Raw genomic sequence first — 22833 nt, 5'->3', positions numbered from 1 at the left:
CAAAGTTTGAGTGGGGAGCCGAGCAGAAAAAGGCTTTTGACGAGCTCAAAAGTTATTTAGCCGAGCTTCCAATTCTCTCTGCTCCAACAGATGCCGAAGTGATTTTCTTATACTTAGCGGCATCCGATCAAACCATTAGCGCGGTGCTTGTACGAGAAGAAGGCCTAAAGCAGTTTCCCATCTACTTTACAAGCCGAGCATTAAGAGGTCCAGAAACAAGGTATCAACCTCTGGAAAAAATTGCTCTGGCGTTAGTAAATGCAGCAAGGAGACTGCGGCCATACTTCTATGCTCACAAGGTATGCGTCTTAACCGATCTGCCTCTTCGGCAAGTTTTGACCAAGCCAGAAGCATCAGGCAGAATCGCCAAATGGGCCATAGAGCTGGGAGAACACTCAATCGAGTACCTACCTCGAAAAGCCATCAAGGGACAAGCCTTGGCAGATTTTCTTGCAGAGGCCAAGTTCGATCAAGCAATCCCTGTCATTGCCGAACAGAAAAATTCTGCCAATGCCGAACTAGCACAGCCCTTGGAATCCGAAGAAGAGCCGCCGGACTGCTGGAGCGGATTCGTAGATGGAGCTTCGAATAAAACGGGAAGTGGAGCTGGTATTCTGCTTATCGCTCCCGATGGACACGAGGTAACCTATTCACTTCGGTTCTCATTCCCAACCACTAATAACGAAGCCGAATACGAAGCCCTCCTTGCCGGACTCCAGCTAACGCAAAGTCTATGTATCAAGTCTCTCAAAATCCATTGTGATTCACAAGTCATAGTGAATCACATGTTGGGTACAAGTGAAGCCCGTGATGAGAGGATGAGGAAATATTTAGACAAAGCGCAAAGCATTAGCCGAAGTTTCTCTTATTTTTGGATAATCCGCATTCCCAGAGCAGAAAACAGCCGAGCAGATACTTTAAGTAAGTTAGCCGCATGTCCAAGCTCAAAGGTGGAGGAATTGATGCATCGAAGCATTGATGAAGCTGAGGTACATTCAGTAACCAGCTCGCCGAACTGGATGACGCCGATCTTACAGTATCTAGATCAAGGACAACTGCCCGAGGATAAGAGAGAAGCTCGGAAAATCACATGCCGAGCACTTCGGTACGAACTTCATGGAGGAGTCTTATACAGAAAGTCCTACCTTCAGCCGTTATTACGATGTATAGGGCCAGAAGAGACGGACTACATCCTCAGAGAAGTTCATGAAGGATCGTGCGGCAGCCACATCGGAGCTAGAGCTTTAGCTAAAAAAGTTCTAAGATGGGGATATTATTGGCCAACCTTGGTACAAGAAGCAGTGCAGCTCGTCAAGACATGCCCGAAGTGCCAAATCCATGCAAATATCCCAAGGATGCCGCAGACCGATCTATCCACTATGCAAAGCCCTTGGCCTTTTATACAATGGGGTATAGACATAGTAGGACCACTACCACAAGCTCCTCGGCAAATAAAATTCCTAATCGTTGCCGTGGACTACTTTACGAAGTGGGTGGAAGCTGAACCATTAGCTACGATAACGAGCTCGAAGGCATTGGATTTCGTCTGGAAGAACATAGTGTGCCGATTTGGCATACCCCACATCCTCATCTCGGATAACGGGACTCAGTTCACCGACAAGACGTTCAAGAATTGGTGCCAAGAGCTGAATATTCAACAGCGGTTCACTTCGGTCTCTCATCCACAAGCAAACGGACAAACGGAGGTAACAAATCGTATCCTGGTGAAAGGGTTAAAAGCTCGGTTAGAACAAGCCAAAGGACAATGGGTAGAAAATCTCCCTCAAGTCCTATGGTCCTACCGAACTACACCCACAACCTCCAACGGTGAAACTCCGTACAGTCTTGTGTACGGCACTGAAGCCGTGATTCCGGTGGAGATCGGCATACCCAGTCCCCGAACTCTAAATTTCTCAGCAGAAATGAATGACGACGGACTGAGAGCCGAGCTAGATCTTGCCGAAGAAAGAAGAGAATTGGCATGCATAAAAGCAGCCAAGTACAAGGAGCAAGTAGCCCGGTATTACAACCAAAGGGTGAAGAAGCTGCAATTTCAAGTGGGAGATCTCGTCTTGAGAAACAACGAAGTAAGCCGAGCAGAAAAGCTGGGCAAGCTCGAACCCACATGGGAAGGTCCGTATCGGGTGTCAGAAGTCCTCGGCAAAGGGTCTTACAAATTGGCTCACATGTCAGGAGAACAGGTACCCCGAACATGGCACATTTCCAACCTCAAGAAGTTCCATTTGTAAGAGACAGTCCGGTCAGTCAGTCTTGAGTCCTGTTCGGTCAATGTGCTTTCTTTGGTTTGCTTGGTCTTTGTTTGTCTCTGTGCGTTTTGTCTGTGTGTTTTGTCTGTCTCTGTGCGTGTCGTCTCTTACAAATGTTACTGAGGTATCTTGTTCTTCGAAGGCTGATCCCCTTCTTAGAACATATATAAGCCAACGATTGTGAAGTCAAAGCTTCTAAAGAGGATACAAGACCACAATTCAGCTTAAACAAGCAGTTCGTCTGAAACGAACTGCAATAAGCCAACGATTGTGAAGTCCAAGCTTCTAAAGAGGATACAAGACCACAATTCAGCTTAAGAATCAAGCACTTCGTCTGAAACGAACTGCAACAAAAGTCCGATTCACGCGATAAAACTTGCCTGAATTAGGACAAGGGAAAGTCCGATCCACGCGATAAAACTCGCCGAATTAGGACAAGGGAAAGTCCGATACCCAAATTAGGACAACGGAAAGTCCGATCCGAGCGATAAAACTCGCCAAATTAGGACACAAACCAAGTCCGGTCAAAGAAGAGTTTACTTCATAAGATCGAGGACAAACATCAACTTACCCCGTACCTTTATCCAGAATGCCAAAGTGACTCGCTTCGCCGAAGTGATTCACTTCGCTTTTCGGGGGGGGTAGTGATGGAGTACGTACTAAACAAGCCCAATAGCAGTGACGGCCCATCAGCCCAAAGCCCAAGGAAGAGTATCAGTTCGGCATTACCAAAGAGTTCGGCCCCAGCCTACAGCTCGGTAAAAGCCAACCAATCAGTTCGGCATTACCAAAGAGTTCGGCTCCAGCCTACAGCTCAGTAAAAGCCGACCAATCAAGCTCTACTCTCAGATCGGCAAAAGCTGCTCGGCAATAGTTCAGAAGTTCGGTCTCAGTATTCGACCGAACTGGAAGATAGTCAACTCATGCAGGATCACATGCAGGATAGTGGATCAAGCACAGAGATAGTGGACTCATGCAGGATCTCATGCAGGATAGTGGACCCATGCAGGATCTCCATGACCTCCACGACATTCGCCAAACCATCACAGATCAAGCAATACAACTCTGCCCTCTTTTCTTCCCGTGGACGTAGATTTACCTCAGTAAATCGAACCACGTAAATCTCTGTATCGTAATCTGTATTTTCCTGCATTCATCACCATCAAAAATTCGCCAAATCATCACTGGCGCCGTCTGTGGGAAACAGAGAACCAAATTTGTGATAAAGCGAATTTTTGACCCTTTTTCCACCCCAAAAAAATGCATACCAGATCACACACTACCCGTAATACCGTTCGTGAAAACCATGAGGAAGCTAGTCCAGCCCGCAGGTCCGGAAAACAGCCTCGGGAGACAGCTACTTCCAGTTTTCACGATGAAGGAACAAGCCGCTCAAAAGGTCCACACACCGAGTCTTCCCAGCAGCCTGATTTGAATGAGGCTGTCAAGCTGTTCTTGGCTGAGAAGCAGGATGAGTTCTTAGCCTTCCTGCAAAAGAGCCAACAGCCGAAGACGAAAACGGTGGATTCTCCCTCCTCCTCCAGACATGAAAGTCACTACCGCAGTAGTGCCGTGTCTTCTAGGAAAAAGAATCCTCCACCCCGACATGTTCCTGTCCCTCCTCGGTGCCGAAATCACAGGAGATTTCCATCTCCTCCATACCGAAGAGATGTCGGGTTCGCCATGTACGGAGCATTGAAGACTCCGTTCTCGGACGATATCACCCGAACTCCCCTTCCACAGAACTACCGAACTCCGTCGATGACTTATGACGGGTTGGTGGATCCTCATGACTTCCTGGGACGCTATCAGTATAATATGGCGAACCAGGGTCTCAATGAGGTCCATATGTGCAAGCTGTTCCCCGAGCTGCTTATCGGGAACGCGAGAAGGTGGTTCGATAGCCTCCCCCAAGGCAGCATTAGATCTTACCGAGATCTAATGGATGCTTTCCACAGGAGGTTCTTTCAGAAAGCGGAAGCCCGGATCACTTCGGCTCAGCTGCTTTCTATACGTCAAGATCGCGACGAAAAGATCAGCGACTTCATGACGAGATTCCACAAGGAATGCCTACAAGTAGATGATCTCAACGATCTACTTGTCATTTCGGCATTCCAAAATGGAATCCTGCCCGGAGCTCTCTACAGAAAGCTCGTGGAATGCAGTCCGCAAACAGCTCAAGAGATGTGGGACATTGCGGACCAGTTCTCCCGAGCCGATGAGGCAGACCGTCGCAAACGGTCTTTAGACAGCTCATCCCGAGGAGACAGGAGGAAGCCCGATCATAGCGATCAGGGACATCCTCGCCGAACTCCTTTTGGCGATCAGGGACATCCTCGCCGAACTCCTTTTGAAAGGATTCAAAGGACTCCGGTGCAAGACCGATTGGGGCCACGTCTCAATCCTGAGAAGCCGCCCGCTCAGTTCGTACCATTGAACAAGTCAAGAGCGGAAATTTTCGAACTGCATTCCGATATGTTCGAAAAGCCAAGGCGGATGACGAAATCGGCCGCGCGCCGACCTCAGGATCAGTATTGCTCCTTCCATCAAGACTACGGTCACGATACCGAGGAGTGCCGACATTTGGCTGCAGGTATTGATACCCTTGTGAAAGCAGGGACGTTAAAAAAATACCAAAGCAAGCAGCCGAAAAAGAACAAAAAGCAGGGAGGTGCGAACTGCGCTCCTCAGGATCCGAAAAGACAACAGGATCCCGAAGACGATAACGAGCCGCAATATGATGGAGTAATCCTAACTATTGACGCTCTCCCTGCCGGGAAGACTAAATCGTCTCTGAAGTCATAGAGCAGAGGTTTAAAAGCTCGGTCTCCCACCCACAAGCAAACGGACTGAAGCCGTGATTCCGGTTGAGATCGGCATACCCAGTCCCCGAACTCTAAATTTCTCCTCAGAAATGAATGATGACGGACTGAGAGCCGAACTAGATCTGGCCGAAGAAAGAAGAGAATTGGCCTGCATAAAAGCAGCCAAGTACAAGGAGCAAGTAGCCCGGTATTATAACCAAAGGGTGAAAAAGCTGCAATTTCAAGTGGGAGATCTCGTCTTGAGAAACAACGAAGTAAGCCGAGCAGAAAAGCTGGGCGAACTCGAACCCACATGGGAAGGTCCATATCGGGTGTCAGAAGTCCTCGGCAAAGGGTCTTACAAATTGACTCACGTGTCAGGAGCACAAGTACCCCGAACATGGTACGTTTCCAACCTCAAAAAGTTCCATTTGTAAGAGACAGTCCGGTCAGTCAGTCTTGTGTCTAGTTCGGTCCTAAGGCTATGTGCGTTTTTGTCTCTATGTGCTTTTTATTTGTCTAGGTGTGTTTTGTCTATGTGCGTGTCGTCTCTTACAAATGTTGCTGAGGTATCTTGTTCTTCGAAGGCTGATCCCCTTTTTAGAACATATATAAGCCTACGATTGTGTGTCCAAGCTTCTAAAGAGGATACAAGACCACAATTCGGCTTAAGAAACAAGCAGTTCGTCTGAAACGAACTGCAACAATAAGCCAACGATTGTAAGTCCAAGCTTCTGAAGAAGATACAAGACCACAATTCGGCTTAAAAAACAAGCAGTTCGTCTGAAACGAACTGCAACAAATGGATAGTCCGATCCACGCGATAAAACTCGCCAAATTAGGACAAGGGAAAGTCCGATCCGAGCGATAAAACTCGCCAAATTAGGACACAAGCTTAGTCCGGTCAAAGAAATTTATTTCATCAGACCAAAGACGAGTCCGGTCAAAGATGTTTATTTCATCAGACCAAAGACGAGTCCGGTCAAAGATGTTTATTTCATCAGACCAAAGACGAGTCCGGTCAAAGATGTTTATTTCATCAGACCAAAGACGAGTCCGGTCAAAGATGTTTATTTCATCAGACCAAGGACCAAGTCCGGTCAAAGAAATTTATTTCATAAGACCAAGGACCAAGTCCGGTCAAAGAAGTTTACTTCATAAGACCGAGAACAAGTACGATGAAATTATTTCGCTGAGCTGTTAATACGCAGTGTTAGAAGCGAAATGAAAATTTCATTTATTAAATCTTGTTCGGCATACAACTCCGCTACTCTACAAAATGGCGTTACGCTATTACAAAGGACTATTCTACTGTCCAGGGTTGCTGAAGTTGAGCCACCTATTCACAAAATCCTCGTGAAGCCGAGTTCGGGCGTTCTCGGCAGCTGAAGAATAAGCAGGTCGACGAGATGCTCTAATCGACCTACCGCCTCTTCCCTGAGCCCGGGAAGCTCTAGCACCTCGGCGGCGAAGAGTCTCTTCACGAAGCATTTGTTGATCTTGCTCACTCATAACCACAGCTCCTCTGCGAACTTCAGTCCGTCCTCGACTTGACGTCTCTGGTTGTCCCTGAGTTCGTTGCTGACTTGGAGTAGGGTTTTGAGCAAGTGAATCAGAGGTTTGAGCTGGAGTACTAGCATCTGTTGGCGGGAAATGCCTGAGGAATCTCTCAATTGAGGGACGCCGGGAAAGAACTATGTCGTACCGAGAAGCCCAGCGCCGCAATGATTTCACGACTTGTTGGCAAGCCGAGCTCTCCAGCGCATTGTTCCTCCGGAGTACATTATATTCCTCCCACAGTTCGTCAACTCGTTCCTGAACTTCAGAGATGGTCATTCCCCCGCGCCTGCAGATGAAATCCTCATACGCAGTCCTCTCAGCGACGGCGGTATTCAGCTCGGCCTCCAGATCTTTCTTTTCGGACTCTAAGTCCTTATTGTCGGCCTCCAGCTTCACTGAACGAGCCAAGAGTTCGTCATTCTTCACCTGGTCAGCTATGGCTCTTTTCTCAGCTTCGTCTAAAGCCGAAGAGTACAGCCGCTTCCAGTGAAGTACCTCCAGCTCCTTAAGAGTTCAGAATATAGAGAAGCTATGTCAGTTCGGCATTTCAGATTACTGAGCAGGTAGTAAACCACAACAGGAGTAAAAGAGAGTACGAAAGGCTATACGAAGACACAAGAGCAGAAAGAAGAATTTTTTCATTCATAAGAAAAAAAATTTTTCTACACAAGGGCTTCAAGGCCGTTTTACAAGAAGGAAGAAACTAAACTAAGAGAAGGGAGACGAAATCATACTCCGCTAGCTTCGTCTCCGCCTTCTCGGTGAGGTTCAGCTTCCTTCTCCTTGTCTGCTTCAGCTTCAGCCTCGGCCTCCCTGCTCTCCCCAGCCTGTTCGGCGCCACCGTAGCCGATCTGATGCGCCTCCTGCTCGGCCTGCTCATCGCCGGTCTGCCGCCCATGCTGCTCGGTCTCACCCTCTCCATGGAAAATTGGAGCGGGTGAAACTGACCCTATGGAGGCAAAGATAGCCTCCATGTTCTCATCGCGGTCAGCTCGGCAACTACGAACTTGGTCTGCAGAAAGCAGGACCGAGGACGAAGCAAGCTCCTCAAGCACCGGCAGACTCTGAAGCCGAGCTGCTATCTCTCGGCCGTACAACGGCAGGATGACTTCGGGACCCTGCTCGGCTTTATCGGTCATCAGTTTCAGCAGATCACCGACAAAGGCTGAAAATTGGTTGCTCAGAAAGAGTTTCTCCGCGAAAGCACGGAGAACCTCCCCTTGGGCAACCACGGCGGCAGCATCCCTCCGTTTCGTCTGCTCTCGCTGGATGACGAGCTGGTTTTTGGCAAACTGAGCTTCATCCTGGGCCGAAATCCTAGCAGCTCTGGCTTTCTCAAAGTTTGCCTCAGCCTGCTCGGCCCGGTGACAAGCAGCCGCCAACTTCCTCTGCATCTCAGCATAGTCGTTGGACGCTTTGGAGAGTTCGACGGCGACGAGCTTGGAGAGCATATCGTTCCTCTGAAAATGGATAAAGAAAAAAGTCAACAGAGGGCACCAAAAATACAGGAAAGAAGCAAAGCCAAAGAATCAAGAAGACAATTCACCTCGGCGAAGTCTGTGGGCCATGCAAAAGGCTCACAGACATTTTCCGAAGGGGGCCCCATGACGATGTCTCTCTCCGACGCTCTTGGGGGCTTCTGGGCCTTCCCCTTCCCCTTTGCCGAAGTCGACTCCGGCTTCTTCGGATCCGAAGAGGTTTTTTGCCTCTTCGGAGTCCTCTCGGCATCAGACGCCGAGCTGATGGTTTTCGGCCTCTCCGGCTCCTTGGACTCCGAAGATTTGCGGCTCAGCTTATTCAATATGTTCACTACCGAAAAACAAGGAAACAAGGTTAGTTTTCGCCGCTAAAGCAGTAAGGCATAAAAAAGAAATCCTCACCCTCAGTCTCTTCGTCCGAAGACGAGATATTGAACACGAGGTCGCCCTTGACGAGCTCAGTTTCCGAGTATTGTTTCCTAATCATAGGAATCTTATTGAGCTCGCCCTCGAGCTCGGCCAACGGTTCTAACCGAGGATGGGGAATCACGGACTTCGGCCCTCTCCAAGGAAAGCTCGGAGCCGAAGTCCTATTATAAAAAAAGAAACGGTTTTGCCATTTCGGCCACTTGGTTTTGCAGAAGGCCCTAAAAGGCTGTAAGGGGATCAAGTAAAACCAAGATCCCTTCCTTTTAAACTGGAAAAAATTAAGGATTGCCCGCAGAGACAGATCCTTATCTAGCCTACGGAGTTCGGCAGCAAAAGCCGACAAGTGCCTCCACGAATTCGGAGTCACCTGACCTAAAGGGAGTTGAAAAAAATCAAGAAGCTCTACAAAAGGTGGGGGAAGAGGGAAACGAAGCCCGCATTCTAAGCAGGCTTCGTAAACGGTGGCATAACCCTCCGGCGGGTCGTTAGCCCTATGATCATCGTCGGGAACCACCGCCTTCCCCCCGGGAAGAAGATATTTTTCGTGTAGAGATATCACGGTGTCCTTACTCAAGACGCTGTGAAAGTATTCTACAGTCTTCTCCCCGGACTCTTTCCGGCTAGAAGACCCCTTGCCCCCTTTCCTACCGCTACCTAACTCAGAAGAAGAAGAAGAAGACATGGTTCTTACTCTTTGCAAAATCTGAAGAAAGTCTGAAGAAATTCTTGAAAGCGGAAGGAAATTTTTTACGCAAAAGAGAGAGATTGCAGAAGAAGCAATAGCAAAAAGTGTTCAACTGATGAAGAAAGGACGTATTTATCAGATTCGGAGAAGATTTCAAAATCATCGCACCGTTTCGAATCCCACCTTTTCAGGATTCAACGGCCGGATTTTACTGTCGCATTTAATGCAGTCACGCGCAAGGCACGTCCCCTGACGTCAGCCTCCCCCGTACCTTTATCCAGAATGCCGAAATGACTCGCTTCGCCGAAGTGATTCACTTCGCTTTTCGGGGGGGTAGTGATGGAGTACGGACTAAACAAGCCCAACAGCAGTGACGGCCCATCAGCCCAAAGCCCAAGGAAGAGTATCAGTTCGGCATTACCAAAGAGTTCGGCCCCAGCCTACAGCTCGGTAAAAGCCGACCAGTCAAGCTCTACTCTCAGATCGGCTAAAGCTGCTCGGCAATAGTTCAGCAGTTCGGTCTCAGTATTCGACCGAACTGGAAGATAGTCAACTCATGCAGGATCACATGCAGGATAGTGGACCAAGTACAGAGATAGTGGACTCATGCAGGATCTCATGCAAGATAGTGGACCCATGCAGGATCTCCATGACCTCCACGACATCCACAACCATCATTAGTGGTGATGCAAGCCACGATCTTAGTTCAATGTATAAATAGAACTTAGATCAGATAGAAAAGGGTTAAGTTCTAAAGAAGTTCTCTAGAGATCAAATATCAAATAGAAGTCTGTATTGTAAGCTGTAGAAAACAGATCAAGCAATACAACTCTGCCCTCTTTTCTTCCCGTGGACGTAGATTTACCTCAGTAAATCGAACCACGTAAATTTCTGTATCGTAATCTGTATTTTCCTGCATTCATCACCATCAAAAATTCGCCAAATCATCAGATTACAAAAGGTACACTATTAATATAACTCAATCAATGGATAAAATTCATTGGGTTCATGTTACAGAGCAGCATCTGTTAAACAAGTGGTAGTTTTGTAAAGTTGAAACTTCAAATTAATATGGATATTTCGCCAATCAGAAGATTCAGAATTCCATGTCACTTAAATAGTGAACAACCCAACATCACATCAATTATTAAACAAGCATATCTATATAGATCATGAATATTAAATAATATTGGGTCCTACGACGATACTATATGTACTAATTATAGTTTGCGACTGGGAATTATTAATTTGTTATGTCGCCTGACCGACAATCTTTCATAGATTTCTAACTCCAAATATTTAGACACTTAAATTATGATTTTACACAAACTAAAAAGTTTTACTTACAAATATATTACTATGATTTTGCAGTAATTGTAGTTTCTGCAATTACGGAATTAACACTTGAAATCTTGAACAAATTATGTAAATCGATGGAGTTTCAGCAAGTTATGATAATAGTTTGATATTGTAAGTAAAATTTTTGATCGAAAAGTGATAATATATCGGTATAAGTAAATAAAATTTACTACTCCATAAGATACGAGTATATAATTACCTATCCATAATTTTAAAAAAAAAAACAAAACAAAAAAATTAGTTACATTACCATAAATAGCATTAGCAGTAGCTTGTTGCATCAGCGCCAAAATCTGCAATCATCTTAAAAATTCAGCGCGTTTATTTGTTGGTTGAATCACAGATGCAGCAGCTCACTCGAGAAAGAAATCCGGAAAAATGGGGTCTCTTTCTCTCTCACTCACCGACCCGCAAGATCAAGAAATTAGCATATCTTCGCAGAAATTAGACAAAGCCCATTTGCTCAATCTCTTCAAATGCCAGCAAAATTACCTCAACCATTTCTTCCACAATCTCGACATATCCCAAACCCTAGCTTTCACGGAGACTCTATTGAAGGCTGAGGGCACCATCTTCTTCTCCGGCGTCGGGAAATCTGGCTTCGTGGCCCAGAAGATCGCGCAGACGCTGGTCTCTCTCGGGATCAAATCGGCGTTCCTGTCCCCGGTCGACGCGCTCCACGGCGACATCGGCATTCTCTCGGCGGCGGATTTGCTCGTTTTGTTCAGCAAGAGCGGGAATTCGGAGGAGCTGCTGAAGCTGGTGCCGTGCGCTAAGGCGAAAGGGGTTTATTTGATCTCGGTGACGTCGGTGACGCCCAATGGGCTCACGCGGCTGTGCGATTTGAATGTGCATTTGCCGCTGGAGAGGGAATTGTGCCCCTTCGATCTGGCGCCGGTCACGTCGACGGCGATCCAGATGGTTTTTGGGGATACGGTGGCGATTGCGCTTATAGGGGCCAGGAATCTGAGCAAGGAGGAGTATGCGTCGAATCATCCTGCTGGGAGGATTGGGAAGAGCTTGATTTTTAAGGTGATTTTTTTGGTCTGCTTCTCTTTTCCTATGTGGATTGTGTGTGTGTGCTTGTAATGTTGATTTGGGGGGAAAATTCGGTGCTTTTGAAGCTTGATATGAATGTGGTGAAGAAAGATGTTGAATTCTGAGAGAATTGATTTACCTTTTTACACTTAGGTTGAATGGCTGTGATTTGGTAATTTTGGGTTTAGTTTGGTAAGGATTCGATTGTGCAGAAAATTGAGTAGAATTGTATAAATGCTACAGGAGTGTTGGTGGGAGCTGTTTGTTGGGGTATGATTTCTGTGAATACTGGTGGGAGAAGATTCAATTTTGGTGGATCTTTTATCTGTGTCTCGGTTTCTCTGTGGTATTATGCGCAATGGTGAATTTCCCAAGTTATCTTGAGTCCATTTTGGTTGTAGGTGAAGGATGTTATGAAGAAGAAAGACGAGCTTCCAGTGTGCAGGGAGCAAGACCTGATCATGGATCTGCTTGTAGAGCTGACCAGTAAAGGTTGTGGATGCCTTCTTGTTATAAACGATGAGTATCATCTGCTAGGTACTTTCACTGATGGTGACTTGCGGCGCACATTGAAAGCCAGTGGCGAGGGGATCTTCAAGCTCACTGTGGGAGAGACGTGTAGCAGGTGCGTTCCTAACCTGATTCCATAGTGTTGCCTTTTAAGTTGCTGCATTTGCAAGTAAAGCATCTTCTCTTGGATTTTGACATAAAGACAAAGTGCATTTTGATAATCCAATCCATATACGTGTATTATAATCCATGCAGCTAACAAAGATCCCTAAACTTAGATTCTTAGAGGAAGCTGATATTCTCCTTTAAGAGCCTACAACTGCTTTCCCTAGTGTTGCTTTATATTTTCATGTGATTTGGCGAAAACCTGATTTACGTGAAGCAAACTGATGATTTATTGTAATACTAAGATCTAGGTGTTGGTTTCTACGTTTAATGATTACTCTCATAAAAACTATACACTTGGTGAAACAATTATCTGAGTTACTCCCTAATCAACTGAACCTATTTTGGATCATGATTCTCTGTTTCTGGTGATATTTTCTTCCTCGACCATTTAGGTAACTCTGGTTTGATTCGAATATGGTTATTTCTGTGTCTTGCTTGGTGAATTTGTTGGAAACCTACACGAGACATTTAGAATTTGTTGGATGAATTTAAAATTAGATGTCTGGCAGAAGGGCAAAGAGAGTGACTTGGTAATAGGCCTAGGAAGAAGGGGTAGGCGGTCAGGCTAGTGCTGCTGTTAGTCTTCTTGCAATTTCTGGCTCTTATACACTGTTTAACAGAAACTGGATTTTCAAGAAAAAGGTTTCTAGTTCCCAAAGTCTGACATGCTGATGTGGCAAAGCCGCATTGAAGCATAGATACCGGCTCTAACTTCTCCCATCTTTCCTTATAAGAAGCACTTCAACTTTGTATTGCAAGATAGGTTGGTTTTATCTGCGACGTCCTGATCGTCTAGTTCAACAACTCCTATCTGTTTATTGCAGGAAGCCAAGGACCATTGGCCCAGAAGCCATGGCTGTGGAGGCAATGCAGAAGATGGAGTCTCCACCATCACCGGTGCAGTTCTTGCCCGTCATTAATGATGATAATGTCGTGATCGGTATCGTTACGTTGCATGGGTTGGTCTCTGCTGGCCTGTGATTCTTCCTGGCAGTCGCATCATCCTTCAACTCCTCCATTTATTACTCCCTAGTCATTATTATTCTTTGTATTCTTTCCCAATGAAGAAGAGGGCTGGTTGAAGCCTTGATGCTTGAGATTGTGTTCAAATAAAGATTGCCATAATGTTTAGATATTTGCTAGTGTTGTGATGTTGTAATGTATGGTAATTTCTCTAGTGTTAGTAAATTAGCAAAAGGGGTTTGAAAAATGTAGTTAAATGAATGCTTTTGTGCTATAATTGAGCCTACCTCTCTCCTTTGCTAACCATTTTCTTATCATTTAATTGCTAGCTTTTGTAATGTCTAAAATGATTATGTTAAGCTTTTGTTGACATGGTTTCATTTTTTGCAAATAATTATTTTATAGTGATCAAATGTCTACTAGTACTATAGTTACAATACATATGCACACACGAACTATTTTTTGAATGTGGCAGAAAAGAGAGTGTATAGGCAACCAAATTCGCAGCTGATTTTGAGCTAAAAAGAGTTTCGGTGCACGACAGAGAAAATCGAATTGCTCGAATGAGTTACAGAAGATCAATGTTTCGTTAAAGTTCTCCGTCCCAGAGTTCTTCAACACTATTGTAATCCCCATGACCTTGAATAATAAATCTATCTCCTTTGAATGCTTTTGCTTGAGGAATAGTTAGAATCTTGCAGATATCTTCATCACTTAGTTCCCAGTTGAAAATTTCAAGATTTGCCTTCATCCTCTCCTTGTTGTAGCTCTTCACTATTGGAATCACACCTTGTTCAACTATCCATCTCAATGCCACCTTAGTATTCGATTCGAGATTCACGAGTTAATAGTTAGGAAGTCAAAAGACTGACTGACTCGCTAGTTATTTAAGTTGATCTATTTTTCTTTGCACGACAAATTACCTGAGGCACAGTCTTGTTTCTCGAAGCTGCAAATTCTTTGAGAACAGGACTTTCCATAACCGCGAGGGTGCCCCAGAACGCACCGTTAGCTCCGAGAGGAGACCAAGCTGTGACATGAATGTTCTTGTCCTTGCACAACTTCACCAACTTTTGTTGCTGCCATGCTACATTCATCTCCACCTATGATGAATGAATTGAACAATTAGATGTCACACATTTATACCAACCGACGAACAGATCTACCGACCTGGTCGACTGCCGGTGGAATGGTGGCGAATTCCAAGAGCTTAGAGAGTTTAACAGAGCTGACGCCAATAGACTTGGCTAATCCCAACTTACAACACTAAACCTCTTTAACAAGTCTTCGCCTTTTAGATTAGACACGTTGGCATCTTTCTTGATTCTTATTGGCCAGTGTATAAGGTAGAGATCCACGTAATCAAACTTTAGATCACTGCAAATCAGTACACTATTTAATATTTTCCTACGATTTTTCAGGTTAAAATGAATGTTGTTTCAAACATTATAGTTGACAATTTACAAGAGCACGAAAGTACATATACTTAATTGATCAAGTGCAAGTACTCAATACACTACATGTAAGACTTGTAGGCTTTTTTTTCGAAAAATGGATTTTTATAAAATAATATTCTATATATCTCATGAGAACGCCATTTGAGAGCACGTTCTAATTTAGTCCATAGCGATTTTTTTTTCATTTTAGTCATGTAGCTTGATTCCAATACTCAAGATTATTATCGATGTTATTAATTTATAAAATAAATGAAAATTATTATTGACGTCATTGATTTATCTAGTTTCTATACAATTTCAAATAAAAGGATTAATCAAGCTTTGATTTATATGTAATTATTGAAATTAATGACATAAAACAAATAGATAAAAAAATCAGTGATAATATGGATTAGACAAGAAGGATGCTGAATTATAGATTTAACATTCAATCGATGATTGAAGATTTGAAGTATTGTTAATCTATTAGGTTCCAAATTTATAACCAATGTGATGTTGAGGATAATGAGTTGGAGTATTTCAGTGGAGTCCCTAAGAGTTTGTTTGAGGGCAGGAAGCACAAGATCTGGATGAGTGTCGAACACATTGAGCTTCGACGTAACAAAGACTTCACGGCGGCTCTTGATGAGGCCGCGCTCCACCGCCTCTGCCACCGCTGCGCCCACGGCCGCCTCCATGCCATACATGGCGGCGGTGTCGATGTGGCGGTATCCGGCGGCGATGCCATCGACGATGATGGCGGTGAGCTCGTGCGCCGGCGAAGATGGATGCGAGCCGGTGCCGAATCCCAGCGCCGGCATCTTATAGCCGGAATTCAACACTGTCTCACCAACAACCATCTCTCTTCTTGATGATTATTATTGCTAGAGCAAGTCAACGGTTACGTTTTTTTGGGGAGCTTTTGTTTGATACTTCTATTTATGTACTCCTAGCTACCATGTAATAGAAAAACCATAATTATTTAATTATTAATCTTGGCGACAATCACCCACAATTTGGTTTTCATATATAGTTATAAAAAGGCTTTGACACTAATCATCCACATGGGAGATGCTCGGTAAACAATGTTTTTTTATTAGTGACCTGAAAAGGTTAAATCTATTAATGTGGGCATTGTGAGGATCCTAGGAATGTTTTCTGAGTTACCTTACCATTATGAATGATGTTGAAATAACAATGTGTGTAATTATTTTTGGAGTTACACCCTCTTCAACTATACATGTCATGAGAGCATCCCCATCCGTGCTTTTGCCAAAGAGCACGGATGTGGGCCCGGACCCACTTTTATTACTTTTTTACTCTCTGCTCTTAGGCAAGAGCACAACACCCACATTCGTACTCTTTCGCAAGGACATGCTCAAGGGTTCCACCATTCTATTATTAAATTTAAATAAAAATATTTCCACAATATTAAAATGCATTAAAAATATCCGGAATACTATTACAAATTACAAAAAAAACACCAAATGTGTTTCAGGTATCGCGCATTGTGTTTCTTGTTTCGATCCTCTCGCCCACCGTCGTATGCACACCTCAGCGTAGGGGAGACCTCGCGGTTGAGCTTCTAGCTTCATCCTCGTCGTAAAAGTTAGCCGCCCTCGGTCCTTTGTCAGCTATAATCATGTTGTGCAAGATAATACACATGTACATGATGTCGGTGATATTTTTAACGTACCACAGCCGAGACGGGGCCTTCACAATGTTGAATCGGACTTGAAGGACCCCAAAAGTTCTTTCGACGTCTTTCCGAGCAGACTCTTGACGCTGCGTAAAAAGAACCCGTCTCGAGTCTTGCAGATTGCTGAGCGTCTTCACGAAAGTCGACCACCTTGGGTAGATACCATCGGCGAGATAGTAATCCATGTGGTATGCATTTCCGTTGACGGTGAAGTCGATCGCCGGTGCTACACCATTCAAAACATCATTGAAAAGTGGTGAAGAATAGAGCACGTTCAAGTCGTTGTTGGATCCGACAATACCGAAATATGCATGTCAAATCCATAGGCGGTAGTCGGTGACCGCTTCAAGGATAAGTGTTGGGCCGCCGCCTTTGTGGCCGCTTAAGTGTTGCCCCTCCAAGCAGTCGGGAAATTCTTCCACTTCCAATGCATGCAGTCAATGCTGCCAAGTATACCGGGAAAACTGTGGACTATTTCGTGAAGACGAAGCAACTGTTGACAATCATCGGTGTGGGTGCTTTAGGAATTCCTCACCGAAAGCAGAACGAACGCCGTCGCAAAAAATTTTAAGGCAAAGGATTCCAATTGACTCACCGACATGCAAATACTCGTAGAAGAGGTCAGCCGTTTGCCCAGTAGCAAGTTGTCGGATGGCACAAGTACACTTCTGCAACGCCAAGAGACTTTACCGACCGGTTGCGTCTCTACTTGTTTGAAAGTATTCAACACGAGCTGACAATGTGTTGACAATACGCATAAACAACCGTTTTGACATACGAAAACTACGCCGAAAGTAATCTTCCGGAAACCGCGGTTGGTCGGAAAAATAGTCGGCAACGAGCCTTTCGGTGGCTCCCTCTCGGTCACGAGGGATGTAGCGACAAGTTGATCTAGTTGGTCGAGGAGGAGGGGCGGGGGTAGTCGCGGCGACATAGGCTTCATAGGCGGCACGATATTGTTCATAGTATTCTTGTTCTTCGCGCTCCGCTTCCGCAATGATATTTGTGAAATCCATTTGAGAGGGTTTGAGTGAGAGAGGAAGATGTAGATAAGTTGTATGAAAAAATATGAATGAGAGATGATTTGATGTGAAAAATGGATGATAAATGTGTGTATTTATAGATGATTTGGGAATAAAAATTTTTTAAAAAAATCAAAAAAATTCCAGAAAACGGTAATAAAAGGACTATATTTTTTGGATTCTGAAAATAATTTTTTTATATTTTTGGTATTATTTTCGATTAAAAAAAGAATTTCCAACGGATAATCCATTGGCCAATCAGAACGCGCCACGTAGCCTGCTCAGCGGCACGGACGTGCTCGATGCATCGAGCAGTGCCGTGCCAGCGGCGGGATTGCAGCAGCGGCGTCAGCGGTGCCGCGCCAGTGGCACGGACGCCGTCCGTCGGCGCGGATGCTCTGAATGCCACCTTAATATTGGATCCGAGAGTCACGAGTTAATAATTAGTTAGGAATGAATAAAGGCTGATATCAGATAGTAATGAATAAAGATAAATATCAGATAGCCAAAGATAGAAGCTGCGTATACCTTATAATATACTAACAAACTAACAAATAAATTAGATAAATGAAAGAAAAGGGAGAACGATGAGTAATAATATATGGCATGCAATATTTTGTCAGCTTATTAACTATGCTAGTAATATTATGGACTTCAATTCAACGTGACAACACAATCCACTTAATAATGGGCTGTCTCTCGGTCCAATAATCATAAGCGGACTTGCTATAAATGTAAACTGGCCATTGAGCCCAAACAGACCTCAAACAATTGATGCTCCTTTTCACTTGAAGAGTATTAACGAGTAAATTTATAAGTAGAACAGATCTAATCTATTTTGGTATATAGGAGTAAATTTTAATGAATAGTTGGAGAACATATCATATAATATTCTTTAAGTGAAAAGGAGCATCAATTGTTTTTGTCATTAGGTATGTGCAAACATCAAATTAAAGACAACTTTACAAAACAAATGCTACTTCATGGATGCAACTTTAAAATATAGGTTGATGTTGTGTCATGGTTGAATCCATTGAGGCCTAATTCCAAAATAAAGTTACTAACAAAAGGGCAACCAAACCTAAAACCTATTTCTACAATAAGTAAATATTTCCATTTTGGAATACATAGTTGGAATGAAGGGACGAAATTGTGACACATACATGTGTTTGCTGAAATTCATTTACGCTTCTAATTTTATTGAAATTTTTTGTAATCTCTCACTCACTCGTCTAAATTAAAAAGAAAACATTTAATCAAATATATTTAAAAAGGTTAATAAATTGTCTCATCAATAACTAATAAACCAAGACATTGAACATGCACACATAACCGCGTTGATGTTATCAATCCCTTAAATATTTTGAATTGGTTGGCAATTGAAACATAAAATGAATATAAAAATATCCCACATCGGTGTACACAAAGAGCTTAATCCGCCTCTCCTCCTATCACCAATTGGTTTTAGAATGGAACTCATGGATTTCTATCATGGTATCAGAGCGGGTCGCAGACTGTGGGTCAAATTTAACTGACCCAGCAGTATATCTGGGCCGAAATTGAAAAAATGACTGACCCGACAGTATATCTGGACTGAAAATTTGGGCAAGTGGTTCAACCGATCGAAAAAAAATATTGGACCGATTGTCCAATCGATCATTAAAAAAAAAGTCCAACCCCTCCAAGATTCACCTTGAAGGGTTTGAGGGGGGTGTTGGCAATTGAAACATAAAATGAATAAAAATATCCCACATCGGTGTACACAAAGAGCTTAATCCACTATATAAGTCGATTTCTGGGCCGAAACCGAAAAAATGACTGACCCGACAGTATATCTGGACTGAAAATTTGGGCCAGTGGTTCAACCGATCGAAAAAAAAATATTGGGCCGATTGTCCAATCGATCATTAAAAAAAAAGTTCAACCCCTCCAAGATTCACCTTGAAGGGTTTGAGGGGGGTGTTGGCAATTGAAACATAAAATGAATATAAAATATCCCACATCGGTGTACACAAAGAGCTTAATCCACTATATAAGTCGATTCACCTTGAAGGGTTTGAGGGAGGGTGTTGGCAATTGAAACATAAAATGAATATAAGCTTAATCCACTATATAAGTCGATTCACCTTGAAGGGTGAGGGTGTTGGCAATTGAAACATAAAATGAATATAAAAATATCCCACATCGGTGTACACAAAGAGCTTAATCCACTATATAAGTCTCATGAGTCTCTCCTCTTATCACCAATTGGTTTTAGAATGGAACTCATGGATTTCTATTAGAATTAAATAAAAGAGTCAAAAGATTAATTGAGAATCATCATAGATAAATACAATTATATGTATACTATGAAAAAAATTGAGCAAAAATATTTAAAAATTATATGGTAGAGGCAAGGACACATCCTTTGTTGCTATCGAATTCCTAATCGCTCCTCTCATTATTTAAATAAAGAGTTGCAATTTAATCACCAACCACACGTAGAATTATCTTAGAAGAATAATTAATCGAAAATACACATGAGGCCACTCATGAGAACCGCATGTGTGGCAATAAACCAAGATATTAATATATATTGGATTTTTTTGTACTCCTTGACTTTAAATTTATGTTCAAGGTTTCAGCAATACAAAATATAATCAAAATATATTTAGAATATTTTTTGTAAGACAAATGGGTATTAAATTTTTTTTGTATGATATATGGTATTAACTAAACTGTTTCGGTATCGTATCATCGATCCATCTCTAGTCACATCAATCATCATGGATTAAGGGTTAATAATGTAATATTTGAGAATATTGGGCCCTTCGCTGGCCGAAGTTCGGGGACCAAACCACAAAAATCTGATTTTTAATTTGGATATTCAAACGCCAATCACATGCTCTCTTATCTCTTATTCCACTTGTCGCTCTCGTCTTCCAATTTCTAATTTAATTATTTTCCCAAATAAAATACTCGCATTTAACGTGTGGTATGGATTTGAATAGATAGACAATTGTCCCAACATAAAATCTAAATAATTATGCAACTTGACAATTGTAATTGCATGATCATCCGCTTTCTTTATTTTAAATTGTAAACTTTAACTTTAGGTTTTATATATTATTCACGATTTCACATGTACTACATTTTGATATTGTTGTACTACTACTTATGTTTTAATGATATTATATAGTATTCATTGACGTACAGACTAAACGAGTCTAATCTCATATAAAAGAAAATGGCAACTTTTGTTTATTTAAACACTACTTTTATTAAGAGTAATTATAATTTTTTTGTTTTTCATTCATAAAAATAATAATTTTATTAATAATGCTCACTTATTATCATTATTACTTTTATCTTAACAACACTAACATTTAAAAATACAATGCTTATTTATTTGTCTCTTGGATCAAATACATTTTTCTTTAAATATATTATTGTCTCTATCAAATATATATGGGGAGGAGAGCATCTTCATGTGCTTAAAAAATCATGAAGATTTTCTTTGAAAATCCAAGCCATAAACACCTTTCTATGTGAATACATAGACAATCTCTCATTTCTCAACACAACAAAATAAAATATAAAAATTTAGTTAGTGTTATGTTTTTTTTATGTGGGGGTGTCTCGTTAAATATTACTACTTGTGAAGTTGTGCTAGTATTTTACACTGTATTCAATTCATGTGGGCTGGAAAGTGGATTTCATTGGATAATATCTCAATTATTGCAGGTTTGACCAAAAGATTAACTTATTTCGTTTCATTTCTAAATGCTTTTTCGTCGTGGATGATGGCTTGTTGAATCTTGAACATGGCTTTTATTCGATTTGGAGCTATTTTTTTAATTTTGAGGATATTCATGATTTTGAATGAAAAATGTAAAGCAAATGTGAATAAATTCAAAACCCATGGTGTTATGTCAATTCAAAATTATTGTTTTTCACAACTTTTGTGTGATGAGGAGCCATGACACATTTATCATTTTTCTTCTTGTAATAAAGATAAGAAAAACACTTAGGACCACTAAAAAGTGGGGGCCTTGTTTATGCACATAAGATCATGGTTCACATGACTAATATATCAAGTGGAAAAGACGTCTCCAATTAGTACATTCACTAACCAATTAACACTAGTTTTGATTTTAACATATTCAAAATGAATAAGATTAGATATTTAGAATATCGCCTACTTTACTGCTAATTTGACCTTTATCACATAGTCTATCATTGAATTTAATTTCAATGCATATGTAAGAATAGATCTATTTTTTCTTGAATAAATTGGTTTTAAGAAATATTTATTGAGGTAAATAATTAATTAAAGTATTTTTTGAGTTATAAATCCACCCAACCACACTTGCTATGAAAGTGGTTTTGAACTTGAAGAGCCATAATTTATGAAAAAAGAGATTTTTATTTCTAATATCTAAATAAATACACTATATAAACACTATTGATAGTGGGCGGATGGATTATATATTTTCCTATTCACGCAAAACATATTTTATGTGGCTCACTATCTTAATCTAATTATCTTGCATTCGTTCCTTCAAGATTAAATTTTTCTGTGTTATTCGATAAGCAAAAAAGCAATGCAACATGACATTATTTTAAAATTAAATTATACTCTCTCCGTCCCCGAATAAGAGTCGCTAATTTCCATTTTGGGCCGTCCCCCATTAAGAGTCACTCTTCATTTTTACCATAAATGGTAGTAGGCCCCACATTCCACTAACTCACTCCACTCACATTTTATTATAAAACCAATATAAAAAAGTGGGTCCCACATTCCACTAACTTTTTCAACCAACTTTTCTTTACATTTCTTAAAACTCGTGCCCGGTCAAACAACAACTCCTATTAGGGGACGGAGGGAGTAAACCGTATAAGGCCATCCACAACGTTGTTCCTATACCGTTCCTAAATCGTTCCTTAAACTACTATTTGCGGGCCCCACTGTACTTTTTTACTCAATTCCTTAACTAAGGAACGGAACCTGCAACCCTCCGTTCCTTAACCGTTCCTTAAATTACTATTCATTCAATTTCATTTTTTATTTTTATTTCCAACTCAATTCAATTAAAAAACACACTTTAATAAAAAACACACAACATTAAAACAAAGTTACAACTTAAACTTAAAAAAAATAAAAAACACACAATTAAAATCCTAAAAAAATAAAATTACACAATTTTAATAATTTCATCCGCCAAAGTTTGCCCAAATGTGCTCAATTAGATCCTGTTGGAGTTGGGTGTGGGCGCTAGAGTCGCGTGTCCTTGCACGAATAGATAACCGTTCTTGTATAGACGGATGCGCTCCACTTCGAGGCGGACTACTTGCGGTTGAGCTTCCGGGGGATTCGGGGTCGAACCAATTTCCCGCCTCGGGGTCCTTCATATTGGACAATCATGTTGTGCAAGA

General features: G+C 42.1%; 1 protein-coding gene and 1 pseudogene across 1 annotated transcript; one reads left to right on the top strand and one right to left on the bottom strand.

Moving 5' to 3' along the window:
• The first annotated feature begins 10847 nt into the window (after nucleotides 1-10847).
• Nucleotides 10848-13564, top strand: LOC121787708 (probable arabinose 5-phosphate isomerase). The gene is made up of 3 exons (XM_042186524.1): nucleotides 10848-11614; nucleotides 12022-12245; nucleotides 13123-13564. Exons 1-3 carry the CDS (start codon nucleotides 10961-10963, stop codon nucleotides 13277-13279), a joined length of 1035 nt encoding a protein of 344 aa, XP_042042458.1. The 5' UTR covers nucleotides 10848-10960; the 3' UTR covers nucleotides 13280-13564.
• Nucleotides 13565-13850: 286 nt separating this feature from the next.
• On the bottom strand, nucleotides 13851-15589 carry LOC121787098 (annotated as a pseudogene).
• Between the last annotated feature and the right edge of the window lie 7244 nt (nucleotides 15590-22833).

Source organism: Salvia splendens, chromosome 22, assembly GCF_004379255.2.
Source record: "Salvia splendens isolate huo1 chromosome 22, SspV2, whole genome shotgun sequence".
Classification (NCBI taxonomy): Eukaryota; Viridiplantae; Streptophyta; class Magnoliopsida; order Lamiales; family Lamiaceae; genus Salvia; species Salvia splendens.
The sequence above is the reverse complement of the archived record's forward strand: the minus strand, read 5'-3'. Positions and strand labels throughout refer to the sequence as shown.

Coding starts and splice junctions, on each gene's coding strand:
- LOC121787708 (XM_042186524.1), top strand. CDS start 10,961: ATGGGGTCTCTTTCTCTCTCACTCACCGACCCGCAAGATCAAGAAATT. Junction 11,615..12,021: donor GGAAGAGCTTGATTTTTAAG/GTGATTTTTTTG, acceptor TTTTGGTTGTAG/GTGAAGGATGTTATGAAGAA. Junction 12,246..13,122: donor GTGGGAGAGACGTGTAGCAG/GTGCGTTCCTAA, acceptor TGTTTATTGCAG/GAAGCCAAGGACCATTGGCC.